Source organism: Mugil cephalus, chromosome 3 (genome assembly GCF_022458985.1).
Source record: "Mugil cephalus isolate CIBA_MC_2020 chromosome 3, CIBA_Mcephalus_1.1, whole genome shotgun sequence".
Lineage (NCBI taxonomy): Eukaryota > Metazoa > Chordata > Actinopteri > Mugiliformes > Mugilidae > Mugil > Mugil cephalus.
This window is the reverse complement of record NC_061772.1, coordinates 27,789,868-27,808,988: the sequence shown is the minus strand read 5'-3', so window position 1 is coordinate 27,808,988 and position 19,121 is coordinate 27,789,868. Positions and strand designations below refer to the sequence as shown.

Genomic DNA, 19,121 nt, shown 5'->3' with positions numbered 1-19,121 from the left:
GAGAATTTAAAAGGAATTTAAATCAGAGCATAACGGCATAAAACTGTTAGTGATAATATTATGTAACCATCAGTTGTTACCATTTGTATCATCTGAATTCTACTTTCTTCCCTTATTCATTCAGTTTTTTTTTCTTTTACTTCTTTTCCACAGATGAAACCAGTGGAAATGGCATCAACTCTTCATCTGAAAGAGCTCCACTGCCTGGACACACGGAGGTGAGTTCTGGTGCATTTTCAGCATATTTAACACCTGCTGAGGAAAGAGACAGATGATACAGGATACAGATGCAGAAAACACTCCAAGCATCAGCCTCCAGAGAGTCGATCCTCTGCAGACCTCCACCTTAAAGAGCCCGGCTTTGAAATGAACGTGTTTACAGCCTGCTACAAATATGTTTTTTTCTCAATTATCACGACAACAACTGCAGAGGAGTCACTAAATAACTCACAGATTAAAGTCTATGAATTAAATAATTCATTATTTATGGCGCTGGTGCTTTCAGTAAGAAGCTGCTGCCACTGTCTCAGGTTACTCAGCCGTCTGCCTCGGCTACAATCATCCTCCACCACTTTACACAACGACCATGCATAGAGCTGTTAACAGTTTGTGGGAAGTCTGAGTTTTAAATGTTCAAAATTTAGCCGCAAGATTATAACTGCACCAGTCTGTTATAATGTCATGAATAAATGTGTTCATTTCTCTCTCTCATAGCGAGTCCAGGGACTACAGATAAAAAAGAAATAGCTAATTCTGCCACATTTACAGTAATGTAGTTTATTTAATTATATTTTTTAGTATTTTATTACCTTTAAACCTGACCTAAAGCTGTTACTAGATATAGCTACCAAACTAAATTTTGTTCCAACTTGCGTGCAATGTGACAATTCATCCGTCTGTATAAATGTTTTTTTATGTTTTGTGTTTTGGGCCGGGATCAGCTGTAACTTCCCGTTTCCTATATCCTTCTTCATGGTGACAACATGACCGCTGCCAGTCTTTGTGCCAAGCCATGATAATAAGAGGTGGAAGTGAATTGAATAAATATGTATTTTTTTAAGCCTCTATCTGCTTTTAAAACTGTTTCAACAGCTTTATTCATTTATTTTTTCTTGCAGCCGTGAGATTGTTTTCACGTTAGTGTTTATTTTGTGCTTGTGAGACGTTGTGGGCTGTGACCTCCTGTTGACTCAGCGCTCCGATCTCTGAGTCACAAGACTCTCGCGACTCAAAGAGCTCCTCTCATCTCATCTCATCTCATCTCTTTTACAGCCGGACGGAAATAAACTCTCTGAGCTCACTCTGCCTCTCAGCCTTCAGGCAGATGTGTTGTCCGCTCCTAATTGATAACGCTGCGAGTCCATTAGACGGTGTTATATTTACGTTTCTCATTCAGTCTGAACGCACTAAGAATAAACACCGTAATGAGCCGTGTCCACGCTGCTGTTACCGTTGCTGTGTAAAGGTCTGATAAAAAAATGCTGCTGGGTGGAGTTCAGACTGGGCACTCACAGCGTTTATCTGTCTGACGCCAGCTAAAGTTCAGACCAGACATTTCACAACCTGCTTTGGTTAAATTAAATGTATTTCAATATAACAAACAGCAACAACTATAAAATAATTTGTGCCAGATTAAAAACAGCAGCTTGGAGCACACAATCACATTTTTATTTAGCAAGTTTCCTTCCTAATAGAGCAGCACAATTTATTGAATTTTAATCGTGATCATGATTTTGATTAAATGCGATTAAATGAACCTGACTGTCGGCGATATTTACATTTAAAATGCTGCATATCTGATCAGGCAGTTTCTCAGCCAGCAGTCAGCCAACCACCAGGGGGCGAACGCATGGTTCAGGCTTCATCAAGCTGCCTAAATAACAAGCGAGTGTACGCAGGAGCGACGTGTTGACGTGAAACAAGAACAAGTTATATGCAAAGAACGCAGCAGAGTTGTGTCTGACCCACAGAGTAACACAACTAATCTGATCAGTCATCTAAAAATAAAATAAATAAATAAATAACACTCCAAAGTATCTATGAGGGATGCATAAAGCTCAAAGCTAACGGTCGGTATTTTTCATTATTAAGCATTTATTCTAATTTAAAGTTTCACTTTGCTCTGTAAAGTGTTTGAATATTGTTTGTTTAAAAGTAGTGCAATAAAAATAAAATTTTCCTACAAGACTAAATGAATAAAAGAACTATAACACCTACTAAAATAATAATAATAATAATAAAACAAGGTGCAAGGGAAATCAGATAAGTTAACCAGATCATGTGCAAGTTGTGCATGTGATGCACAACTGTCATTTTACACAACGGGGGGAAAAGATGTTCAGACTAAAATGCAAAAACTTGAAGCATAAAATAAGTTTTCATTCAGTATTTTCATCTAGTGAGAAAACGACTGCACCACCACCAGAAACTTATTCGTTTCTACTAAAACCACATTCTCTTGAAAAACTTCTGTCCCACTACGCATGTGTGTAACATTTAATAAAATCTAAAAGCACCATTATTTTGTTCCTGTTTCTCCTCCAGACGGACAAACTCCAACCGAACAAAGACACCGTGTTCTTCAGGGACGGCGTGCGCAGGATCGACTTCGTGTTGTCTTACGTGGACGACAAAGATGGAGAAAAGAAGCAGGTGAGCGTTAACGGGGGGAAGCTGCAAGTCAAGCGTCACTTGACCGCTCAGAATTTTCCAGTGCCGCTCAGTGACTAACGGTGATAACACGATTACACAATTAAGATTCAGAAGCGGAACAGAACAGGAAGTTAGACTCAGCACATTCTCTCAGAGCAAACGTTATGATGGGTTTGGCCTGAAACGGTCACTGAAATGAACTGATTTCAAATAATTCTGCTGTTTCCATGGTAACGTTTAATATGTGAGTGACAGAGACTGAGAAATATAACTTCATGTGGAAATAACTTCCACACTAACTGGTTGTATTTCATATCTTACATGAGAACTCTTTTCTCACATACAGAGGGTATGAACTTTCATAACTTCACAGCTAGAGAAGTTTCCATGGTTACGGCCACTGAGTGTCAAAAAGTGACAGTTGATCATGAATATTAGCAGCATTAGTTCGAATCATAGGATTTAACAGCGTCTAAAATGTAAAGTTAAATTTAAAAAAAAAAAATGGTGAAGAGCTGTTGTGTGATTGACTGAACCAACTGATTTGAAAAGCAGTCAGAGATATATTTATACAGATATCTGCCAAAGAAAATGGATCAGTGCATTAAGAAGAAACAACTGGAATCCAGACACAGAAACCTGGTGTTGTGGTTCACATTTAGTGTCAGGTATTAATATTAATTTATGCTGTATTTTTTGATGAAATCAAACCTTAAGTTACTTCTTCAGTCAGGTCCCGGAGGTTCTGTCAGATAAGTTTGTGAATGTGGTTGTTTTGGCGTAGTTGCAGCCGACAGTAACTATTTTAATTCCAACAATAAATAAGAATAAAAGAATAAACTGAATATTTGTTATCACTCCTCATCATCCTTTTAATGCTATAGTGTTGTTTGGCTAACGTTACTTCTCAGTTAAGCTCTTATTTAGCTTCATTTACCAGAACTGAAATGACCTAAAACTAACTTAACCTAACTGAGACTAATCCACTTTTTTAAATCAACACTAGTTCGTATGGATCATTGTTGAGTCTAATTGTCCTTAATTTGATCTGATAATCCACATTTTCCCTGGTTTTGCTGTATTTACTGATACATTACATACATCTATAGCGGTGCAGACGGAGACAGAATAAGAGAAACGGTGCATTTGCATTCAACACAAACGAGAGTAGCCATTGTGCAAAAATAAAAACACACAAATGAGTGAGCGTGACCTCAGTCAACACGTTTAGTTGTTAAAGCTTCATTTTCTGATCCAGGCGTCGTCCTGGTGCTTTTAAATATATATTTTTTTAATCTTAGACGCACAAACTGTCCGTTTTTTCCATTCAGAAAGAGAAAATAAAAGTAAATGGACTCAGTGTGGAAGAAGAGCCACAGCAGAACAAGGTTAAACCTGTGGCTCACTAGCGCCCTCTGCTGTTACGTCAGAAGTACTGGCTGCCTCATCTGATGCTTTTTCACTGAGATTTAATGTAAATAGTCAACAAATTGTTTTTTCTAAATCTTGTTGGTTCTCAAAACTCTCAACAGTCAAATCCATTCACACATCATGAACTGGGAACAACTGGGGGCGGAGTTAAGTGTTATATGGGTTTTTAAAACATTTATTTTTCATATTAAGTGTTTAATGTATTAATTGATGCTGTTTTCGTACAGTTCAATGTTATATGTTCTATTGAATTTAGGTGTTAACATATATTTAAACGTTTCTAATGGTTGTCACTGTATTTGTTTCCCACACTTTTTTGGGGGCAACAACAAATGACAACATGGTTTAATTGGTTCAGGTATGTGATGTGGTTTTAACTGAATCCATTTGTTATCCAAGTGTTAGCTGTATTATTTCATCAGAAGTACATTATGACGCGGTCTTCCTGCCCCTCTGTAAAATATGTATCTCAACAAATAATGAAATATAATTCATAGATTGTGAGAGTTGGGATTTTGTTAAACTTCTGCGCGGTTCCAATACTTGTGGTTTGTGCGTCCACAGGAAAGGAGGAGGGCGTTTGAGGCCAACCTTGAGAAAGCGGGACTGGAGCTGGAGACGGAGGACAAAGTGGTAAGAAAGTCCAGCACGGAGCACCGGCGCCATCTAGTGGACATCTACCTGAGGCACAGAAAGCCCACAGAAGGACGTCTTAAAGGGGATGGTTCAGGCTCAGACACATCACAAGTTATCTCAACATCTCCTCCCTCCATCTATTCTTCTTTCCAGGACTCCAAAGATCAGAAGACGTATTTCTTAAAGCTCCACGCTCCGTGGGACGTGCTCGCCGCCTACGCCGACGTCCTGAAGATTAAAGTTCCCTTCAAGGAGAGCGACATCCCCCACGGTCAGGACGTCCCGCTGGAGTGGCTCACTCACCCGTTCCGCCTCCCGGACAACATCACGCGCCCTCAGCCCGACTACTTCACGTACCCCTTCGACAAGGCCAAGACAGACTTCTTCCTCATCAGCGACAAGGACACGTTCTTCCCCCCGTCCACCAGAAACAGAATAGTACGTATCTGAGACGACGAACTCCCTGGTCACGTTGTCTGGATCTTTCTGAAGGTTTTTAGTTTATGTTTCTAGAAGTTAAAACTCTTTAAAAGCTTCACAGCTTCATAAATAAACTTTATTGTCGTTCACACGTGTACACAGAACCAAGGCAGTATTAAAGTACACAGCAGTACACGAGGCTCTTTATAACAAGTGATTACAAATAAGAGTACAGTAAAATATATAGAGTACTGCATAAAACAAACTAATTCAGCAGCGCAAGAGTAATCCATAGTATTTAGCAGTAATGCAAATAAAGTACTGTATAGTATAATAGAGCAAATTAAGTACTCTGTAGTATAAGTAGTAGTGCAAATAAAGTACTCTATAGCATTAATAGTAGAGCAAATCAAATACTTTGTAGTATTTAGCAGTAATGAAATAAGACAATCAATAGTATTAGTAATAGTGCAAACACTCGAATATTAGCAGTGAAGTACTTATAGTATTAGCAACAATGTATATCAAAGACTGTAGTAATTATCAGTACTGCATATAAAGTACTCTTTAGTATTTATCAGTACTGCATATAAAATACCATATCGTAATTATCACTACTGCATATGAAGTACTCTTTAGTATTTATCAGTGCTGGATATAAAGTACTCTGGTAGTATTCATCAGCGCTGATTAAAAAGTACTCTAGTATTTATCAGTACTGCATATAAAATACCATCTAGTAATTATCACTACTGCATATGAAGTACTCTGTAGTACTTATCAGTGCTAGATATCAAGTACTCTGTAGTATTTATCAGTACTGGATATAAAATACTCTATAGTATTTATCAGTACTGCATATGAAATACCATAGCAATTATCACTACCGCATATAAAGTACTCTGTAGTATTTGTTAGTACTCTGTAGTATTTATCAGTGCTAGATATAAAAAACTGTATAGTAATTATCACAACTGCATATAAAGTACTCTGTAGTATTTATCAGTACTGGTTATAAAGTACTCTGTAGTATTTGTTAGTACTCTGTAGTATTTATCAGTGCTGGATATAAAGTACTCTGTAGTATTTATCAGTACTCTGTAGTATTTATCAGTGCTGGATATAAAGTACTCTGTAGTATTTATCAGTGCTGGATATGAAGTACTCTGTAGTATTTATCAGTGCTCTGTAGTATTTATCAGTGCTGGATATGAAGTACTCGTACTTAAGTACTAGTATAAATCCTGGTGCAACAACGAAGTAGAAAGCGTTAAAAGCATAAAAAGTTTAATCCAAATCCTTTAATCTGTCTCTAAATCCTCTCCTGGTTGCCACGGTTTCCAGGTGTTCTACATCCTGGCTCGGTGTCCCTACTACAACGAGGGACGGAAAGACAGAGACAAGACGGGAATCAAGCGTCTGCTCAGTAACGGGACGTACACGGCCGCCTTCCCCCTCCACGATGTAAGAACATACGCATCATCACTAAAACCAATTATTACACTCACACAACGTCATTGTTCCTAAATCCTCATGTTATGAAGATGAAAGATTTATTCTATTATAAAATAAGGCAAATAATGTTTAGAGCAAAATCAGAATTATTCCCAGAACCCAGACAAAGTTCATTTAATATGCAAATAGGTTTTACAAAAAAAGGCGTTAACACGAGATTCATTCCTGTAACTGGAGTTAAATTTTGGAACGATGGAAATTCAATATGTGCAACTCATTTTTATTACTGAGAGCTACAAACGTGAAGGATTTATTTTTTTGAAAGGCAGCTTAAATAGTTTAGAGAGTAGTTCAGTATTTATAAATATTCTTTGCTTCTGAGCCTGAGTCTGTTACATGTTTATACTGAATATCTGTATTTATTGTACTGTGGCTGAATTAAAATACTACTGGTACTAAAAAGTAAAAAAGTTTTACATGAACACAAACAACACAAAAAGCATCTTCTCCTTTTTAATCTCCAAAAATAACCAAATAAAATTAACTGATTTATTGTGATTTATTGTCCTACATAAGCTCATAGATGAAATCCACCAGAGTCTCACATCAACACAAACCTGTTTCTTTTGAGTCTAAAAACACTAGTTATGAGATAATCCATGAGTCGTTTGAGGCTGAATAGATTTATATGGTTTAAAACATCTTGTCTGGTCGAATTTTCCATCATTTTTCAATCATTTCACTTATTTTATGTAACATGTCCCTCATTGTATTACACAGTTTTTTTTTTGTTTGTTTGCTTTTGTGTTTGTTTCAGTGTCGATACTGGAAACGAGCGAGAAACGCTGAGTGTGAGAGCGAACGCTTCAACCTGTACAGACACTGGGCCAGATTTCTGTGCTTTTACAAAGTGCAGCCTCTGAACCTCATCAGGTAAAATAAAAAAAATAAATTAATCACATCCAGTGTGTCATTTTCCACCCATGTGTGTGATATTATAAAAAACGAAATGTGTTCTCCGGTAACAGGAAGTACTACGGGGAGAAGATTGGGATCTACTTCGCGTGGCTGGGCTTCTACACGGAGATGCTGTTCTTCGCCGCGGTCATGGGGCTCATATGTTTCACCTACGGAGTCCTCAGCTATGACGACAACATATCCAGGTCGGTGCCACTAGGGGCAGCAGAGAGCTCACAACCATTGGCTGCAGCGGTGGTAGCAAACATTCACTGTGTTGTGAGCTAAAGTCGTGGCCTCAGCCTCTGTGTTGATCAGTTATTGTGTGTCTTTGTTGACTGTGTTTGTTGTTGCAATGCAAAACAGTTAGTTTAGTTTGAACATTCAAAAGAAAAGAAATGCATCAAATGTATTGAAAAAGAAACAAAAGACAGAAAAATATAAATGCTTCCAATGAGTAACTTAAATTACTGGTGATGTTGGAGAAGGAGTCGAAGGAAGCAGACTTACACTTGACTTTATTGATACCTTTGGGATGTCTCCCTCCAGGAAATTATATTTAAATAAATAAGAAATAGAATAGAGGATGTACAATATACAATAAGCTCTTCACCGATTAAATAGACAACGTACAATAAACAGGAGACTCTTAATTAAATTACAAATAACAGATAGCAACTCACTTATCCGGCCTCACCCCTGGTCAGTATTAATATGTCATCGGTCAATGTTTTCTTCCTCCTCTACTAAATAATAATAATAATAATAATAACAACAACAATAATATTTTTTTTAAAAAAGCTTCACAAATTGTTTAACATTTTCACTGTGTCTGATTTCCTCACCCAGTGTAATAATAATAATAATAATTAGTAGTAGTTTGACAAACTAGCGACGTCTCTGGCATCGTTTGCATTCTGCAACGTTTTAAGCTACGCATCGAAAACACGGATGAAGTCGGGGACAGAAAACTGAACTCTGAACTAAATGGATACTCAAACTCTTTTACTTTAAACCTTTTGCTTTAAGCACGTGTCACCATCACACTGAGACAGGGAACAGTCAGTTAACTGCATGGACGCAACAACATGAGACATCTAAACTACAACCTCCTGAGAAACCATGAAAAACAGCAACAGATCTACATGTTTTTGTCTTCCTTTCATCTTTAAGTGATCTATCTAACTCTAATCTATTAGGCCTCAACAATTCAAAATGTTTCTTTAAGTAAATAGTCAGACTCAACTTTTAATTTTTTGTTTTTGTTTGTTTGTTTTGTTGTTTTTTTTAGCAAAGAGATTTGTGACCCTGATATTGGAGGAAACATCATGATGTGTCCTCTGTGTGATAAAAAGTGTCCTTTTTGGAAGCTCAACTCCACGTGTCTCTCGTCCTGGGTAATTATCTCACTTCATTTACATTTATGTGCATATTACACACTTGGATTTAAGATTTTTAACCTAAGTAAAGTTCATGTGTCTCCAGTTATAGTTAAATAATAAAAAAATAAATTAAAACTGTTACTTTATGTCTTTACACCGATCAGCCACAACATTATGACCACCGACGGGAGAAGTGAATAACATTTAAACCATCTTCTGACAATTCAGTTTTCTGCTGGGAAACTTTTGGACCTGGTGCTAATTCATGTTACTTAGACATGTAGCCCCCACCTAGACCAGACCAGACCCCCCCACTCTATAGCAATGATGCAACATCCTGTTCTCTGATGAGTCACAACTGTTTTTTTACAACATGCGACACCTGCACAATATGAGGAAGGTGGTCATAATGTTATGCCTGATCAGTGCGCGTGTTTTGGGTTAATCACCACATATGTGAAACGAGCTGCATCTTGCTGAGTGACCAGTGCGTCACACTGTTTCTTCCCAGCGTGTCGCCCCCTGAGCTTCTCTGACGTACTCGTCCTTTTCCATTTTGTCTCTTCCAGCAATCCCATCTGTTTGATAATGAGGGCACGGTATTCTTTGCCATATTTATGGGGATCTGGGGTAAGTGTCAGTCTGCTTCGGCCCCGGACTAAGTTGCTAGTGCGTTTATGTTGTCAGGAAACAAGCAGGGGGTTGATCTGCCCGCGCGCCGTGGGCCAGGAACTACAGTCAGGGAGAACATTTAGCCAAGGAGCAGATGAAACACATTACACTTCAAAAACTCAACACAAGCCCTCTCTGTTTTAAGTTTGGGTAAAAGCCAAAGCATGATTAAGGCCATAAAAGAAGCAAAAAAAGTGGATCCAGTGTTTCCTCTACCATTATATTAATGCACCAGATCACAGGAGAAGTCATTTAAGATCACTTTTCCTACAGGAATTAAATAAACTGAAGAGTTTAATGTTGTTTATCTGATTTAGACTACAGCTAATTATTCCTGTCTCTACACAATCACACATTTACAATTCTCCTCTGCTGCATGTATCCACCCGGACCAAAAACATATCATGTTATATCATGTTATTATTATTTTTTCAGGCATAATTTGGGTCAAAATACAATAATTTCAAAGCGTCAGTGCGGTTTTTCTTCATAGAATACACTAAATATTTTTTAACAGATTTAGATTGAACCCGAATCTGTTTTCCAGTGACTCTGTTCTTGGAGTTCTGGAAGAGGCGTCAGGCCCGGCTGGAGTACGAGTGGGACCTGGTGGACTTCGAGGAGGAGCAGCAGCAGCTTCAGATCCGCCCGGAGTTTGAGATCAGATGCACGAACCGGAGGCTGAACAAGATCACGCAGGTGCAGTGACCGACGGCTCTGCAGTTTATCGTTGAATTAAATTATAATCAGCGTGTGAAAACTATTACATTCATCAACCTTTCAGGAAATGGAACCGTATCTCCCCGTCACCAGCAAGTGTGCTCGCTTCTGCCTGTCCGGAGCCACGGTTTTATTCTGGGTAATTGATTATTCACCTCATTTGTGTGGTGTTTTATGCGAGATTTAAATGACGCAAAGCAGGTAAATGAGTGCATCGTCACGCACCGCTAACGGCTTCGTTATATGTGTGTGTGCGCTTGTCTGCAGATTTCTCTGATCCTGGCCTGTGTCATCGGGGTCATAGCGTACAGGCTGGCCGTGTACGCAGCCTTCGCGAGCATCATTAAAGACCCCATGAGGAAGATCCAGGTGGTGGGCAGGTTCATCACTCCACAGCTGGCCACCTCCGTCACCGCCTCCTGCCTCAACTTCGTCATCATCATGATCCTCAACTACTTCTACGAGCAGGTGGCCGTGTGGATCACTGACATGGGTGAGGAGATGGTTTTTTTTTATCGGACGCACACACAGGTTTTGCTGTGATCGTAACAACACATGACATTTCCTGCAGAAATCCCCAAAACGCACCTGGAGTACGAGAACAGGCTGACCATGAAGATGTTCCTGTTCCAGTTCGTCAACTGCTACTCGTCCTGTTTTTACGTGGCCTTCTTCAAAGGCAAGTTCGTGGGTTCTCCCGAGAAGTACTCGTACATGTTTGGGAAATGGACGGAGATGAGGAACGAGGAGGTGAGTTTTTTTTTTATAAGCGAAATATAAAACTTTCGGTGAACTTTCGGTGAATAAAAGGTGGTGTTTGTGTCCTAGTGTGACCCCGGAGGATGTCTGATAGAGCTGACCACTCAGCTGGTCATCGTCATGGTCGGGAAACAGCTGTGGGGAAATATTCAGGAAGCTCTGCTGCCGTGAGTCAAACACATCGTTCATTTACCGAACAGCCACAACATTAAGACCACTGCCAGGAGAAGTAAACAACATCCACCGTCTTGTGACAATTCAGTGTGACGTTCGTACTCAGAAGTCAGAATTTCAGAGTTCGGAGTTGTAATTTTCAACTGGAACGCACCTCGAATTCTGATTTCCTACTCGGAAACTCGTAGAATCCTCACGACCCCCGAGTTGAGTTACTTTTAGCACTTCGGATTAGTTTTTGTTGCATTAAATCGGTCGTACAGACAGTATTTTTCCACATGCATATGTTGAAATGCTGTTACGGTGTAATTTAAGTTTTTTATGTGTTATATGAGAACTACAAACCCATATCGTGCTAACAACGGCTAAAAACAATAACCTGCTAAAACCAAAACAGAGACAAACACCACTGTGGCAAAATGTGATTACTAGTGTATTTTTCTACATTTAAATGAAACAATTAAAACTTTTGAATATTTTTTTATAAATTTCTGCCTCGTGTGGTCTTGTGGATTTCATCACTGTGAATAATTCTAGTTAAAAAAAAAAATCATGGTTAGTTCAAGTTATCTGTTCCATTTACAGTTTGTGGAACTTAAATAGCTTAAGTTTAACATCATAGTAAGTTATATTACTTTATTTAATTTCACTCTGCACTCAAAGAATGTAAATATCGAACACACTGAGTTATATTCGGACGAGCCGAGAGCTTTCATGGACGCGGTCGTCTAGTTTTCATAACGCCGATTACTCAGGTGTGACGTCATTCCCAGTGATGACTTCTACCCTCCAAGGTAAATGCAACGCGCCATGAGACACCCACCTAAACCAGACCAGACCAGGACCCCCCACCCCCCCATCCCATAGTAATGACAATCCTTGATGGCAGAAGGATGCAACAACAATAAATGCTTTAAGAACAACTCAAAAAAACACGAATAACATCACAAGGTGTTGACCTGGCCTCCAAATTCACTAGATCCCAACCTGATTAAGTATCTGTAGGATGATTCACAGAGGCCCCTCCCCTAAAAAAAAAAAAACCCACTAACATCGTCCTGTAGACCTAATATAGACCCATGTCTATTTTCTGATGAACTGGTTTGGAGGCACAAGGGAGACCTACACAATATTAGGAAGGTGGTCATAATGTTACATATTTACCCTTTAACACTTTGGCCTCATCTTTATTATATATTACATGTTATTTTGACTATAAAAGAGTCAGAAAATGTCCTGTGAGTGAGTGATTTGCCCATTTTTTCCTCCAGAATACCTGAAACTGAATGATTTACTGCACGTTATACGCGTGTATCGGACACTTGTTCTGCAAATGTCAATGCTTTTCCGCACTCGACCGTTACAAATAAATAAAAAAAACACACAATAATAATCCACGATCAGTTCCAGTATCTGGAGAAAAGGTCACAGGCTGTGAAACATAAATGAAAGATAAATCTGAGCGTGTCACTCTGTTGGAATCAGCCTGTGCACGTAAACCAGGGAGTGGTTGTTAATCTTTCATTAGAATAATTTGCAGGGAGTTGCAGTTTAACGAGTTATTCTTCTTCACGGGTTCCTCGACAGATTGATACGCAACTGGTGGAGCAGCAGGAGAGGACGCCACAACCCCGAGAACCACTACAGCCGCTGGGAGCAGGACCACGTCCTGCAGAACTTCAGCCAGCTGGGTTTGTTCTACGAGTACCTGGAGATGGGTGAGTTACTTCACGGCGCGTTTTTAATATCTTATGAAAAAGCGACGTGTATTTACTGGGAATGTCAACTCTCTGTGGTTTCAGTGATCCAGTTTGGCTTCATCACTCTGTTCGTGGCCTCCTTCCCCCTGGCCCCCCTCCTGGCCCTTTGCAACAACATCCTAGAAATCAGGGTGGACGCCTGGAAGTTCACCACCCAGTTCAGACGCCCGGTGGCGTCCAAGGCCCGAAACATCGGAGCGTGGCAGGAGATTCTCAACGCAGTGGCCATTTTGTCCGTTGTTACCAACGTTAGTGTTTTAGTTTTTTTTGTACTAAGACATAAGACGACGTTTATTTATCCCCAGTAGCACAGAATTAGGTACGAAATATAGCTCATACAGTGAGGGCAGGAGATTTCAGAAATGGAATATAAATATAATAACTAGGATCAGTGAACGTGGACGTTGAGCTAATTGGTGCAAAAAAGCAGATTATTGTGCATAAATGTTTCGCTTGATCAAATAAAGTTTCCCCCCTCTGACCCTCCGTCTCAGGCGTTCATCATGGCGTTCACCTCGGACATGATCCCCCGGATGGTGTATCTGTACGCGTACAGTAAAGAGAACAGCATGAGAGGCTACGTCAACAACAGCCTGTCCATATACAACGTCTCAGAGATAAGTCCTAAGAACATGCCGGAGGACGACTGGTTTGACAACAGCACCTCCACCTGCAGGTACATGGCTCTGTCTAATCTCTGGATTCTCTGCTGATTGATGACTTGTTGCAGACGCCTGACGCGTGCAGTGTCGTAAACATGACCCTGCATTTTGCACATTAGGGAAACAACATCCTCCAATGAGTTGCATGTAGCTACAAACCCTCTTCATGCTCTCCAGTCTCATAGTCTCCAGCTTCAGGAATATTCAGTGAACATTTTATTCATTAAACCACTGACAGATGGATAAAGATACACAGGTATTTTACTTATCAGGAGTTAATGTGTGTGAAGTTTGTCAGTCGTGATCCAGGTCATGGTTAGGGATGGGTACTGACACCATGACGGCATCAGCGTTGATGCAAACAGGAGCAACCAGGTGCTTCATTCTGAATTTTTAATTAGCTTAGCCGGTTTAGCTCTATTGCTGCGCCAACGTTACACGCGACATCAGTTTTTCACTTGCATGGATGGAAGTGAACCTTCAAACTGTCCAAGGCCAAACGTTTGTCTAAAGTTTGTCTGGACTTCACCTCTAAAGATGCAGACTGGTCAACCTGCAACAAGGGAATTAGATTCAACATCTGACCATACGTAGCATTTTATTAAAAGACCAGAAATGTAGCGTCTTTAGCCAAATGGACCCCACGCCACTGGTTTTATTATTTATTTTATATCGGTTCATTTATTTCTTAGTCGTAGTTGCATTTATATTATTTAAATTAATGTTCTGTTCAACTCGCACCTCACAAAATCCTTAGAGATAAAAAAAAAAAAAAAGGCACAGTTTTTGGACAAAGTTTGTATGTTTTCATTCTTTAAGCGCTGGCACCGTTTCAAAAGTTCTGGTTTCAGATAAAACCTTAACAGTTTCCATCCCTAGTCAGGTTACACACGCATTACACAGGCACAGACTTGACAAAACCAAAAACACAGCATCCACCCACGCATGGCTCGGGCCTTTCTGGGTGGAGTTTGCATGTTCTCCCTGCCTGTCGACCTGAGTTGGGGTTTAATTAGAAACATCTGTGGGTGTTATCCATCTGAAAACTGTTATGTCCTTTCTTTAAAGTTTTTGGGAGTTGAGTGTCGATCTGCTGGATGTGTAGATGAGAATGTAGCAGCCAAATGTTTATCTGTTAAGTTTTCCGTCAACATTCAACGATTACACGAGTGACACATCTCTGACTGCACGATTGTAACTCTGCTTGTTGTCCTGCACAGATACCGGGATTATCGTCACCCCCCCGACCACATCAACAAGTACACACACACCATGCAGTTCTGGCACATCCTAGCAGCCAAAATGGCCTTCATTATTATCATGGAAGTAAGAAAACGCAGCTTATGTATTAAACAAATGCTCAAAACTGAAGGATCTCATCTATGTAAAAACAATAAAACGTCTCTCGCTCCGCAGCACGTGGTGTTCGTGGTGAAGTTCTTCGTGGCGTGGATGATCCCGGACGTCCCGTCGGACGTGAAGGCGCGGATTAAACGGGAACGCTACCTGATCCAAGAGTACCTGCATAAATACGAGGTGGAGAAGCTGAAAATGCAGCTGAGCGCCAGCTTCATCACGGAGCCGCCGTCGGAAACGTCCCTGAGCATGGACAAGCATGAAGTGTTGTCCGAGTGCCTGTAGCCGCCGCCTCGTACCTTCAGTAACCAAACCTCACAGGAAACATCCGTTCTGTATTTAAAGGGCTCCTGTCTCTGAGGATAAACACACTGTTTCTTTGTTATTATTATTGTTTTTTTTTTGTACAGACGTTAACTCCTATATTAGGATCTTTAAAGTGGCGTCAGAGAAAATCCAGTCCAACGTTACATTTTGTTTAAGAGTCATCTTCTTTAGTGAGACACTGCTGTGCCATAAAAAGAGTTTTTCTTCTGGAAAACAACGCTTCCCTCTGTCCTGTCTCCAGACCGTCTGTTTGTCCTGGACGAAATAACCTCTGTACGTGCTGATAGAGCTGTGATGTTGAGCATAAAGTTTGATGGTCTGTCCTGTAAAGAGATGAATGCGGTGCATGTTGTTCTAACGTGAATTCAAGATTTAGAAAAGAAGACGCCAGTGGTGGTTGTAAATTTATATAATTAAAATATGAAGGTAGAAAACAGATGTTTAAATAAATGAGATGGAACGCAGATGTTTAACAGGAGTAATGAAGTTCTACATCGGGGCGACTACAGTGTCAGTCTGGTCATGTGACCGTGTGTCATGTTTAGGGAAAACTCTTAAAAATAAAGAAATGTGCATTAAAAACCCGAGTACCTCCAACCTGCTGCAGTGACGCTGTAACAATCAGCAGCTGCATAAGTCATTACAACGAGAAAACTTCTAGAAATAACGCGAAACTTTCCTGAAATAACGAGTTAGTGTCTATTAACCTAATGAGAAACTTCCTAAAGGCTCGAAGCCTAAAATGATGACGACATGTTTTAAAATAATTAGACTCTTTCGCTTATTATCTCAAAAAGAATTAAACTTTCCAAAGTCAGTTATTATAAGGAGAAAGTTTCCTTAAATAATGAGTTAAATATTTCAAAATTAAAGACTGAGATACTTTCTCAAACTGATTTAATAGTTAGTGATTTACATTATTTATTCACACTAACTATAAGTCATTATAATGAGAAGTAATGTGAAACTTTCCTGAAATCATGAGTTAGTATTTTAACCTAATTACTAACTTTCAAAATGATGAAACACTAATAAAACTCCAGTAACGGCATGGAAAAATAATAATAATAATAATAATAATAATAATAATAATGGTTAGACACTTGATTATTAGAAATTAACAAAATTATCATATATTTAAAAATCTTAAAAATGACTTAACATCTCAAATAAGTTTGCTTTTTTAATATCAACAACAAAAGTTTCTGTAACTTTCTTGAAACCAGTTAATGTTTAACAGATACAAGAGAATAACAGACTTAGTATATTATAAAAAAAAAAAGAGTTTGTAAGTCATTATAATATGAAAATGACAGAAGTTTCATCTACAAACTAGACACTTTCTCAAAAAGTTTGTAACTTAAAACTTAAAATAAAGTCCTGAATGTTTTTACATTATTTGTAGATGCTCTGTTTATAATTATCAGGAAGTCATAGCAATGAGAAAGTTTAAACATTTCACATGATTTAAAAGTCAGTGGAATGAGAAACTTCTTTTGGAATAATAAAATAATAACGTACCTTAACTTTTTCAAACTTCAAACTAATGAGAAAGTGTCTTATAACAGAGTGTAATCGATAACGTGCTGAAACTAACCAACCGCTTTGTTAAACTAACTCATTATTCTCAGATTTGTTTTGTTTCTAACTCGTTTATTTGAGAACGTTTCTCCTTCTAAGGATTTTATTTTCACACGTACGTAAAAGAGTCTCTGTCTACTGCCGACCTGCTCTGGGACCAATTCATGCTACGACCTTTTACAGAAGAGAAGAACGCGTTTGAACCGTATTTGGTATTTTCCTCTTTGAGATGACTCCGGTGACTGTAGGGATGAACGTCAGTAAAGACTGATACAAAGAATATGAGAGTCGGTTTAAACGTGCAATTAATATATTGTTGTGTTTCTGCTCTGTAGTCTGAAGCTTTTCTGTTTAGAGTTCGTCTTTAATCCTCTTTTCTGCTCTTTCAGTTCTTCAACCAGATTTACATTATAGGGCTGGACAAGTTCAAAAAATGTTCTGTACATGACAATATCCCTACAGATGTATAAGTTTTTTTGTTTTTTTTTAATCTCCTGTTCTTAATATTCATCTAAATCTCCGTGTTTCTACCAAAACCTCGTTGGGATTCACACCATAAGAGATGCAGTTCTTACTCCATCTACCAGCCTGGCTCCTTCCGATCTCAGGATTAATAAAAACCACCTCCTGTTTGTCGATGACTTGTTGCAGACGCCTGACAGCATTTTTTCAAACGTGACGCCGGAAGGTGCACGACGTCGCCCTCCCACAAACGAATGCCTTAAACGTGTGTTTACTCGTTTCTTTTTGTATGATTTTGTAAAGACGTTTCCTAACTGAATCTGTTGAACATCGTTTGTCGCCGCTGCTGCTGCTGCCGCTGCCGTTCCTGTCGTCGTTTTGTGCACGAAATGTCGCCGTGTAAATATTTTAGTCCTGTTCTGAATTCTCTGTACTCATCTGAGCAGGAACTGAATAAATCGGTCAATAACCACAATAAACTGGCGAAAGTTCTGTTTGACGGAGGCTCTTTCTTTGGTTTTGCACACACACTGTCATCTATACTCTACAATACAACACACACATTTAAAATAAACTGTCTCTACACGCAGATATTTGGATGTGACCTTTGAGATAAACTGAATATGTGTTAATATGTGTTGGAGAATCGTAAATAAGATTTAAGATTTCTTACAAACTGCATCCACTCCTACTTTTCCCTGACTTAAATGTTAACTTAGTTATTTATCTTATTATTGTTTCTTCTTATGTTACTTATTTTAAATTAAGCTGGACTCAACACGTCTGTTCTCAAAGGAGATTCTCACAGGTGATGACTGAAACTTCTACAGGTCAACGTGAAAACTGCTCAAACAGATGAACAAGTAAAAAAACAAATGTGGAAAAATAGAAATATACGTGAAATATAATTTATATCTCTACATTTCTGCATAAAAAATGACTCTAACATCAGCAGAGTTTCACCCAAGTCCTGAAAGTGGACAAAGAAAACCCAATAAAACAAATGAAACTCAGATATTATACTTTGTGAATTTAACTATTCAAGTAAATGACTCATCTGTTCATATCTATCTACATGAAAACCCCTTTGTTCATAATGTTGTTTTATATTGACTAATAATATATATATTTAAATCTATAAAGTGTATGACATCAATTAATTTCTGTTTCTGAGTTGTTCCATAAATTTACACCTTTTACTGTTACACGTCTTTGTTTTTTTTGAATTTGAAAATCCCTCTCAGCTGATACTGACTCACTCTGACCTGAAGCATCTTCTGGAAACTTTCTGGAAGCAATTAGGTTCTGATGCTGGAATTCAGTGTGGAATTAATCTCCAAACATTTAAACCAAACTATTCTACTCTGGTCTCATCTGTCCACTAAACATTGTCTCAATAGTCTTCTGGCCTGTCCACATGAGGTTTACTGGCCAAGTGTGTCGCACATACAAAGAATTTGACTTGAGTCACTTTGCTCAATGGTAGAAGACAAAGCATTTAAATAAACGTAAAAGTTTAAAAAATAGAAAAACTGTACAACATAAAAAATAAAGAGCAGAAGCAGATCTAGAAAACGAACTTGAACAGTGACTATATACAGTTAATGAAGAGTTATTGTGAGTGGCCACACACTCTGTGAACAACTCTTTTTCTGAGCTCCTCACAAAACTTTGTCCGTTGTCATCATACACTTCAACACAAACATGTGTTGTGA

At 38.8% G+C, this 19,121-nt stretch overlaps 1 protein-coding gene across 2 annotated transcripts in view; it reads left to right on the top strand.

Moving 5' to 3' along the window:
• ano5b (anoctamin 5b) overlaps window positions 1-17,905 on the top strand; it is a 35,604-nt gene extending 17,699 nt beyond the window's left edge. For both annotated transcript variants that reach the window (XM_047581029.1, XM_047581030.1), the window contains 19 exons: window positions 154-218; window positions 2,545-2,652; window positions 4,648-4,716; window positions 4,873-5,157; window positions 6,484-6,603; window positions 7,412-7,527; window positions 7,623-7,757; window positions 8,843-8,948; window positions 9,503-9,563; window positions 10,153-10,304; window positions 10,390-10,464; window positions 10,593-10,818; window positions 10,897-11,075; window positions 11,154-11,251; window positions 12,846-12,976; window positions 13,061-13,266; window positions 13,513-13,694; window positions 14,901-15,006; window positions 15,097-17,905. In XM_047581029.1, coding sequence (XP_047436985.1) covers window positions 154-218; window positions 2,545-2,652; window positions 4,648-4,716; window positions 4,873-5,157; window positions 6,484-6,603; window positions 7,412-7,527; window positions 7,623-7,757; window positions 8,843-8,948; window positions 9,503-9,563; window positions 10,153-10,304; window positions 10,390-10,464; window positions 10,593-10,818; window positions 10,897-11,075; window positions 11,154-11,251; window positions 12,846-12,976; window positions 13,061-13,266; window positions 13,513-13,694; window positions 14,901-15,006; window positions 15,097-15,321 — 2,645 coding nt within the window. In that variant the 3' untranslated portion in view covers window positions 15,322-17,905. The remainder of the gene's footprint in view (window positions 1-153; window positions 219-2,544; window positions 2,653-4,647; window positions 4,717-4,872; window positions 5,158-6,483; window positions 6,604-7,411; window positions 7,528-7,622; window positions 7,758-8,842; window positions 8,949-9,502; window positions 9,564-10,152; window positions 10,305-10,389; window positions 10,465-10,592; window positions 10,819-10,896; window positions 11,076-11,153; window positions 11,252-12,845; window positions 12,977-13,060; window positions 13,267-13,512; window positions 13,695-14,900; window positions 15,007-15,096) is intronic.
• The last annotated feature ends 1,216 nt before the right edge of the window (window positions 17,906-19,121 follow it).